This window comes from Trachurus japonicus, chromosome 9 (genome assembly GCF_045865225.1).
Source record: "Trachurus japonicus isolate A0001 chromosome 9, Traja_1.0".
Lineage (NCBI taxonomy): Eukaryota > Metazoa > Chordata > Actinopteri > Carangiformes > Carangidae > Trachurus > Trachurus japonicus.
Window position 1 is genome coordinate 33,042,942 of NC_140915.1, and position 9,943 is coordinate 33,052,884.

At 40.2% G+C, this 9,943-nt stretch overlaps 1 protein-coding gene across 1 annotated transcript; it reads right to left on the bottom strand.

The window, feature by feature from the left end:
* Positions 1-2,290: 2,290 nt before the first annotated feature.
* Positions 2,291-9,054, bottom strand: piwil1 (piwi-like RNA-mediated gene silencing 1). The gene is made up of 21 exons (XM_085787525.1): positions 9,009-9,054; positions 8,373-8,456; positions 7,889-7,991; positions 7,575-7,703; positions 7,276-7,490; positions 7,052-7,173; positions 6,747-6,827; positions 6,454-6,651; positions 6,254-6,362; positions 5,916-6,042; positions 5,555-5,672; positions 5,162-5,276; positions 4,869-5,056; positions 4,503-4,575; positions 4,130-4,330; positions 3,703-3,806; positions 3,515-3,585; positions 3,270-3,423; positions 3,046-3,171; positions 2,816-2,963; positions 2,291-2,628 (listed from the first exon to the last, which is right to left on the bottom strand). Exons 2-21 carry the CDS (start codon positions 8,436-8,438, stop codon positions 2,512-2,514), a joined length of 2,565 nt encoding a protein of 854 aa, XP_085643651.1. The 5' UTR covers positions 8,439-8,456; positions 9,009-9,054; the 3' UTR covers positions 2,291-2,511.
* Positions 9,055-9,943: the final 889 nt, after the last annotated feature.

Consider the following 9,943-nt stretch of genomic DNA (forward strand, 5'->3'; position numbering starts at 1 on the left):
TACAGTGGACAGGTAGCATTTGTGAGCTTAGCAAATGCTTTATTCTTGTACATCTGTTGTATACTAGAATATTTGTATTTTGTTAATGCTATCAACGACACATTTTCAACAACACATTTCATATTTATGGTCCCGAGACCTCACGGTGTCGGGTGATGTAGTATTGAGTATCTAACCTCCAAATATCTGGCTGATGACGTTCTGCTGTAGACAAGAGACCCAGCCCGGGGCATTCTCCATTTGCACTTGGTCAAGTCTGAAGACACTTAATACACCACACTACAAGTGTCACCAGTGTCTCTGTATACAGAAACCAGAATATCATTCAAACGCTGTGGGGCTCAGTTCAACCTTGAAGTCCCGTTTTGATTTGGAGGAAAAAGCAGGTCTTGATGGGCCTCGGCTGGAGCTTGTTCAAAACAGCCAGTTGCTTCAATAGTAGAGAGGTTTGCATGCTTTACTTCAGCACATTCCCTCCTGACCCTGTGAGAGCGCATGCGATGTGATGGGCTCAGTACGGAAACCTGGAGCATGCAGTACTTTTAACAGAGCGTGGCAGTTTACTGTGACAAATCAGAATTTACTCCTACTCTTCTGCCCCATCTCAAAACCTGTCATGGCGGCAGGTGTTTGCCCTCTATAAACATGTCAGACACCTACGAAACAAGCACATACTGTTCCTACTACAGGGTCTCTGCAGTAAAATGAGCCTGAATGGAAATGCCTAATAGATCCAACCTTATGTATTTGCCTTATAATCGCACAATGGTTAGTACTCTGTCCAGTAGAGTGTGAGGTTCCATGCAAACTATTCGTTTATCTTGTTACTTCATAACACAAGCTGTTTGCAGACGTTAATCCTGACTTGTGATGTGCAGGGTATTGTGTGACTGTCGTGATTTCAATAGGAACAGAGATTACACATAACTGACCAAGACTCCTGTGTCTACAGTATAGTCCAAATAAGAAAAATATTCCTTGGAAAGTAGATCATTGATAAAGGTTAAACTTCTCCCTGCATAACTGAGTTCTGGCGCTATTGAAACTTTACCTTTACTTCAGTTCAGTGTTTTTGGTGCCACACTGATGCACATCTGAGTTAAAGCTATGACTACTCTACAAAGGAACACTATACACAAACAGATTAAAGAACAATTATAAGTAGTTTATTTGTGTGTTGGCAAATGATGTCCTTTTGTTGTACTGCATTTAACTCATAACATGCGACACTTGTGGGCTTCACTAGAAGACTAAAAGTTGGACTCCTTTCACAGTAGTTAACAGTGAGACACAAGGCTACCTCTACACTGCCCCTCGACCCCCAAATCTATTAGATCTGAAATGTTCATTCAAGCCAATCTGTCATTGATGCCTGTTCAGTGTCCCGAGTTATGTTGGTGCAGGATTCAAGTACTGTAAATCAATATAATATATATATCTACACCTTAATGTAGAGTAGTGAATGTATGATGAATTGAAAGCCAATGTATTTTCAAAGCTGCCCAAAAGGATTGTGCAGATGTCCGTCTTTGTGCGTGAAATGAAACAGTCCACTTTTATCTCCACACCATTCTGTTTTCCATTTCATCCTCATGTATTTTAAGATCTAGCCTATTTTTTCTACACACGAGTTGAACTGAAACTGCCAAAAAAGAATGTATGCAAAACATTCTCTAATACTTTGTGTACAATTCTCGGCCACCTGATGTACATCTTTTCCTATTAATGGACCATGTCCTCATATTGCTTCTATTCATTTTGAGTGACTGTTGCTCTTTTTGTACTTTGTCCATTTGTAAAATTGTTTTTAAATGTTTATACTTGATTTTCAAACTGCCTTTTTTGTACATTTAACTTTATAATCAAACAGTGCAAGCTTTCCCCATGGTGTCTTGAAGACCATATTGTTTCAAAGTCTGCAGTTGTGTGCTAGCTTTATGATAAGAGTTATCAGCCTATATTAATGGTTACAAATTATTGTGTGGGTGTGCATGTGCAATCTTTTCTAAAAAAAAAAAAAAAAAAATCTAAATAAATTTGATATTTTGTAATGGTTTGCATGTCTGATTTGACTGAAATAACACCAAATAACATTCCACACAATCTTTTATTTATTTTTCTATTAGAACTTTCTATTACAACTAAAGAAAGAGGTTCTATAATGAAAGAACAAAAATACTTGCATTGATATTTTTTTCTTACTCAAAAGGAGATCCACCAACACTGGTAATGAAGTTACAATCATTACATGTAGTCTTAGTCATTTCAATCCAGGCAGTCCCAGAACTCAGATCAGGTTACATGTACCATTTCACTGTGAACGTCTTCATTCAGTTATCACTTTGTGAACCTCAAGTGCATTTTTCAAACAGTAAACAGGTGCCATTTGACCTCTGCATTACAGCTTTGTCTTTACAATAGACTTAAAATATTTGGCATCATCAAAACTTAACATAACACAACTTAACACAACATAAGTTCACATTAACGTCAAGATCTTACAGGTCTACCTTACAGGTAGAAGAGGAGGTCATCCAGTTGCACATTGGGCTCCCTGTGGATACTCTGACCCACAAGGAAGGCCAACTTGTGGGCGTACTGGCAGGGAGCAGGCACTCTGATGATCCCCTAAAGCCAAATATTTATCAAACACATACAACATGTTCAGTATGACTCGGTTTACATCATTACATTTCTGATACAGTATTATATCACAAATTCAATAACAGAATGATTTTTCAACACAACTGTACTGCAGAGAAGCATGTTCAGCCAACCAAGATGAAACAGTATCAGGATTTTAAAGTCAGGTCACCTGCCAGTTGTAGTACATGTGGCACAGCTTATAGGTCAGCCGCTGCATGTGATCAGGCTTCAGTCCACTGGTGTCGTACACGACGTTGTAGTGGGTTGGGGAGACACTTCCACCTCTGACAGCCTGGCTCACAATGTAGTAGTCGTACCTGCCAAATCAAGTTGCAACAACTAATCATGGCCACTAAACACATAAACAAAAAAAGACAAAGGAACAACAAAGAAAATTACCACTCAGGACGGGTGACTTCTGTGTCAATGATGGTGCCTGGGAGAGGGTTGGTCACTTTGCCGCCCATGTGGGCAAAGAACCTGCTGCTGATGCGCTTCTTAACCACCACCACACTCAGCTTGGGCCTATAATGAACAGATGAAGCTCTGTCAAAGAATTCACAGCATAATTTGAGATTTGTTCACCTCTGTATTCAAACCAGAGTCAGTGTTGAAAAACTCACAAGTAGTCGTGACCCATGGATTTGATCGAGTCCATGATCTGTGAAACCTCATAGTTCACCACGCTGTGCAGCTGGCCATCTCCCACTCCATCTCGGTACACAATGATGCGCGAAGGCAGGCAGTTGTTGAACTTCAGATAGTCCTTCAGTGCTCCTGGAAGACAGACAAACGCTTATTGAGACACAGCGCAACATTATTGTGCATAGTAAAACTGAAAGTTGTAACATTAAGGAAGGCAACTTGCCACTCAAGGCCATCTTCAGTCCATCCATGATCTCCTGACCTTTGTGCTGCAGCACACACTTTGAATACCACCTTGACAAAAACAATGAAAATATCAGAACTCGCTGGATGTACTCTTGCAATAAATAAAAGACACAGAGGTTATATAAATATTGTGACGCAGACATGTTAACTATTATCGACACTAACCTGCTCATGCTCTGGTTGAGGCTGGCCACCAGAGCGCCAATGGACCTTTTCCCAGCAGTCGTGTCATGGTAGCAGTCAATGCCCACAATCATCAGTTGTTTGAGCTGCAGAGACAATCAGTACAATCAAAGGATTACATCATTACTTCCCATTTGTGGTCTTGTGTATTTTTACTCCAACGTTACTCTTAAAAATGACTGCCTGAAATGCAGTAGCAAATTTGATTCAGACCCAAGTATTCATCTCCTTTTGACATCCTGTTGAGTTTGTTGTTTAAATAAATGTGAAACCATGACAACTGTTTATAAAACATTAGATGTTACCAGTTTCATTTTCTGCTTTTAAATATGACAAAAGAACTATTCAAAACTTGTTTTCTCCTGACACATGTCAACTTTTATTTGATTCTGATGACTTAATGACTTACAGGGATTTCCACGCTCCACAGCTCTCCTCCCATCTTGCAGGCCATCTGCAGTGCAATTTTGGTAGCAACAGTCATGAGTGCCTGAGGTCGGCTGAGGGTACGGGACACCACACACTGACTGGGAGTGGGGCAGTCCACACACAGGTACTTCTTGACACTGTCATACTTGTCCTTCCTGTTGCTGGGGAGGACCACCACCACCTGACAAATGGGAAACAGTGAAAGGTCTCGCAATGCTCTTAGTAATGTAACATCTCTCTCAGTTCACACGGTTTGTAAGTAATGTTACAGAACTCACTAGACAAGATGAAAAAATTTTAATTAACAGACACGATCTGCTCTGTTGCCATCCACTAAATGTTTCGTCACTAACCATCTGTACTTGGGGTCCAACATTGTGCTGCAGGGCTCTGAGGAGAGACTCCTGATGATCTTCATATTCAATCCTGAATAAAACATTAAATTATAAGAGGCAAATGAAGCCAGGTGATTTTTGAGCAGAAGAAAAAAACACATTACAAATTCACAAATCATACAACATTTAAATCAAGTATTATATGTAATGACTACTTAAATTTAGAAAAGTATTAACTATTAAATTAACTAGTTCATTTAATGAACTAGTTCATTTAACAGATTTTATTCAGAATTATCAGTAGAAATTACAACATAAATCACAAATTTGTTTCCTGAGCAAAGGAAAACACCGACTGATAATTGTACTTGTGGTAGAACTCACATGGTTGCTCTCTGGAGGCGGATACCCAGTGGGCCTGAGACTTTGCCGAGGGTCTGCAGGAGGGACTGAGCTTCATTTGTGTTGCGGCGCGTGTAAAACATGAGCCAGTTGTTGAGAGGAGGAGCATGGATCAGAGGCTGTCCACGCATTTCTCTGGACCAGTCAGCCTGACTGGGGTTGTAACCGTACTAGGTGACACAAATACTTGTGTTAATCACTCAATTAAGATCACAAAATAAACCCATTTAATCAATTCAAGAGAGCAAATTTATGTATCCACAAGCATATTTTACCGATGCTGATCCCTGGAAAATCCTCTCCGCTGGGAGTATTCTGCCAGTCAGTTTTAGGAGTTGCTTATCAAAGTTGAGTCCCCACTTATCCAACTCTGCCTGTGCGTCAGCATTCCTATGAAATAATTTTCAGGATTTAAATCAAAGCCTGGGATTATACTGCCTGAAGATGTTGACAGGAAATTTGCTATTCTGACTTCTGTGCATATAAACAGTGCAACACCACTAGCTGTTGACCCAAACGTAACTAAAAGGAAACTGTGATAACTACTGATCATAGTTTGAACAGATCTTATAAACATTGAAAGCACTCATTTACATTAACTATGCATTGTGACAGTGAGTACACACATTAACACTGCTACCTCAGCAAGAGATACATAAATCACTTACTTCTGGATGTTGGAGACAAATCTGTTGAGTCGTCCCTCTCTGTCCACTGGCTCCAGTCTAGTGTGGCTGTTCAGTTCCTTCATGATATTATAGTCAGCTCGCATCTTATCAGTCAGTCCTGTCAAACACATTAATAAAGCATGTGACAATTGTCACTTCATCACTATAGATGATATCAAAACAACAGTATAACTGACATCACCAACCACACAGAGATTTCAGATTCCACAGACACATACTAATTACTGCATTTAAAAAGTGTGCTGCTGTTAAGGTAAAATGATCTTCAAATCACATTAGGCTGTGGGTGGGGCTATAAATGTCTGAATTTAAAGTCAAACAGTGAAAATGATGCAGAAACCTGTGAGGTAGCACAGCTCAGGGATGAGCATGGCGGGGCCAGGAGGAGGCGCTCCAGCAGGGCCCATCCTCTTCACGTGGCTGATCAGCAGCACCTGGTTCCCATCCGTGATGTCCAGGGAGTATTGCTTAAAAACAAACAGGGGAAGAATGTGACTGCAGCCACTTAACCCAAATGTGTTCTCTTCCTAAGAGTTTGGAGATTGAGGCATAATTAAATATTTGTTTTAATCTTTAACTTCAAAATGACGTAAACCCATTGCTTTACTTCTTACACTTGTATAAATGTTGTTTGATACAAATATACATCAATGCTTCTGTTTGATGTGTGACACCTACAGTCTTGTAATAGCTCTTGAAGGAAATGTCTTTGTCTCCCTTCTTGAATGTGTTATTGGGAGTATGATCCCATGCAATGTCGTCAATCCTGTAGGTTTTGTTGTTGTACCTACGAGATAAACAACACCAATATTAACATTCAGAAATGAGGTGCATTAGGATTATACAAATTAATATTTGTGAGGTGTGGTGGATCATACTTGGTGAGGACAATGAGTCCAACAAGCTCCTTAGTGCAGATGTCAGGGAAGCGTTGAGGTCCGTGCTGCTGCCTCAGGTTGGCCATAAAGTCTAGGACTGTCTCACTGCGCAGCACTTTGTGGCTCACATCAGTACACAACATGATGGCAGATTCATACTGTAAGATGGTGGTGGTGTAGCCTGGCCAGATGGTCAGCCTGAGATAAAGGACAGGATCACCATTTTTCCATCATTGAAAATTGCTCATTAAAGCCACTTTAACTAAACTCTAAATGCTTGGGTTAGGGGTTACCTGTGTTGCGGGATGTTGAGTGGATCGTTGGGGTTGTAGTAGTTGCGGCCAATCTGTTGCATGTTGAGCATTCTCAGGATCCTAAAGAGACAAAATATCACTCATTTGTGATGCTTGTTAGTTTCACTCATAAAATGAAGCATGTACTGTAATCATTTACTTCCAATTGTACATGGATTAACCACATCTACACAAGTCCTAAGTAAATCAAAATATTGAAGGTTGTTTCTTTGATTCGCAGTTTCAATATTTCAAGTCCTTATTATACTGATTTTTTTTTTTAAATATAAAATGGGAAAACTTGCCTCCTAAAGATGATGTTGTAAAACTGAATGCACACTGGTGAGGTAGGCGGCAGTTCATTTGTCAGAGTGACAGTGATCTGAACCTTCTCCCCATTCCTCGTTTCACTGTGGAGCACAGTCTCCTAAACATAAAGTGAGACAATTCTATGAAAAGGCAGAAAACTTTCACTGTACCATTGTTATTACTGTTGTGATGTTGGGCTAGGTTTGGGACAGTAGAATACCTTGCTGTGCAGTCTTAGGGGCAGAAACAGCAGAGCTCCATCAAAGCTCCGTGCTGAGCCAAGTGCTTCCTCATGCTGGAACAGGAGGGCAGATCTCAGACGACGAGACTCCATTGGTGGTTTGAAGTCCACGTGGTACTGATACAGAACCCACTGAGGACGGGACAGGATGCGAAAGTAGTTGGCCGTCAATGGAACCGGCGTCCCACTTGTTCCTGTGGAAGCACACACACAAGTCAACATGTTACTCTATCATCTCTCTGACTATCAAATATATTGTATTTTACACGATGACTGACCACTCTTTGAGTCCTTGACGTGCTCCATCGCCTGGCGGGTGTTAATCCCGGCATCATTAAAATCCCGGCGGCGTCCACCTCTTTCGCCGAGCTTCACCTGTTGAAATCCAGCTGAAATCTGCAGAACAGCTGAAAAAACAAATACAGACCTTCAAGACCAGTGCTCCACACAAAACAGGCTACACATACTTGCACTTATACATGTGTACAACCTACTTACAAACATGTTTATTTACTTGTATAACACACACACACACATTGCACAAGACTATTTGACCAAATAAAGTATTATGACATTCAGCATTTGTCTGTACCTTCTGCAGAAAATGGACCTGGAGCACCTTTCTGGCGCCCTCTACCAACCAGCTCTCCCTCTGCCGGGGGTGCAGCTGCTGGTGCAGGCTCTCGAGCCTGGCTCTTCGTAACAGAGAATGCACAGAGATATGGAACTATTTAGAAAATGGTTTCATTTCTGTCAGAGCGAAAGTCAGCTGTAATCTGCTTCTGAGGATTTTACTGGTTGCATTTGATGTAATTGAGCTGAATATGCAGATATCCATTTCAACCTACAGAGAAAATTACAGTAAAGAACTAAAATGTTTTAATATCAAATACCAAGGAATCGATATTACTCAGATGACTGGGCACCAGATTCAAATTTTCAAATTACCACAACCTGAATATTTGACTCACACACACACAAATATTAAAACAACGTGTAAGCCTTCATGTAACGTTAGAAATCACCAGAGTTTTCACAGCAGGCTGTGTTGGTAGGCTACTGCCTGGGCTACTTACCCCCCCAGGCGCCGTGTCCTGACCACGTGCTAGGCCTCTCGATCTTGCGCGTGCCCGACCAGTCATTTTGGGTCTCAAATTTTGCTAAAAAAAAAAAAAAAAAAAAGGGGGGGGTGGGGGAATACATTTTTTATATAAACATAAAACAGGAGATGCACGTAAAATGCAAAGTACAAAATTTGTTTTATTTGTTTGTTTGTTTTTTAAATAAAAAGCCATGCTGTTTTCCTTCAACTGCCTCATGGCGCCGAGCTAATTTTTCGGCTCGGCCACACCTCACGGCCATGGTCGCTAGCTGCTAACGTTAGCTAAAGACAGCATGGTTACAAGAGCTAACATCTAGCAATTTTTTTTTTTTTCTGTGGCATGGTAGGACACTGATAAATTACTGTGATTCGGTTGGGTGTATTGGCGTTTTGGTTAAACACAGCTGACAAAACTTACATTTGTCTCATGTTAACTTAGCAGACTTTAAACTCAGTAACGTTAATCAATGTTAATTAGCAGAGGTGCTAAAATGTGGCCTCACTAGCTAGCTACACTGGTATAACCTTGCTCAAATCTAAAAACACCTGATTCACTCGCACAATTGTATGCAACTGTGACAAAATGATGTATTGATTTGAACAATATTACTCACCTTTTAAAGTTTCTTGAAACTCCGTTTTCTCCCGATTAATCAAGTTACCGCAGGTGTGCACTCAATGATAAAAGAAAGCGCCGCGCCAATGTAATTATAGGCCTTTTCACCGAGAAAATTATTACGCGTCCAAAAATGTTTAACTTCCTCCGTTTACATATCGTATTGCTGTGTATTATTTCCATAGTTGCTCAGAATTACTCAATCTATTAAAGACAGTGCAAAATTCCTGCTGAGATAATCAAAATTAGAAAAACCCAGGGACTACTTTTTGTAAGCGCACTGATCCATTTGGTGTGATCCCTCCGTGCATTTTTCATGGTGCTAAATCAACTGTGACCACTAGATGGCAGCAAAGCTCGTAGGGTGGATGAACTGATCACTGTCTAGATTTTACCAACACCCTACTGACAGTCAGATGTCACAGACCTCTGATACTGTGTAGATTATTTATCAATAAGCAACAAGCTGATATATATACACATATTTCTGGTTTGGCAAATTCTGTCTGTAATTTTAAAAGCCTTTAATGTTCATGATAAATTGTGTAAATTTATGTAGAACTTTGTTGAAGTATGCTGGCAATAGATTTAACCTATTTCTATATGCTGAAGTCCTTTCAATGGCCAGTATGCTTTTCAGTACAGCACAAATTGACTAAGACTGAGGATATGAATGAAATTTAAGTATAACCGTAAGTTTGTTCTCAATTGTAGCCTGTTGACTGACAGACCAAAATTGAATGGCTGATTAAGTATTAATTAGCTATTTATCACCATTTCATGATGATGTGCACAATCAATTAAGACATGGGGACTTGCTCAAAGACTAACAAGGCCTTCTATCTGTTGTTGATCATTCCCTCTCTTATAAAGTTTAGCTTGACCATGATGAAAAATGACTGCTTTGACAAAGCCGGAAAAAAAAAAAT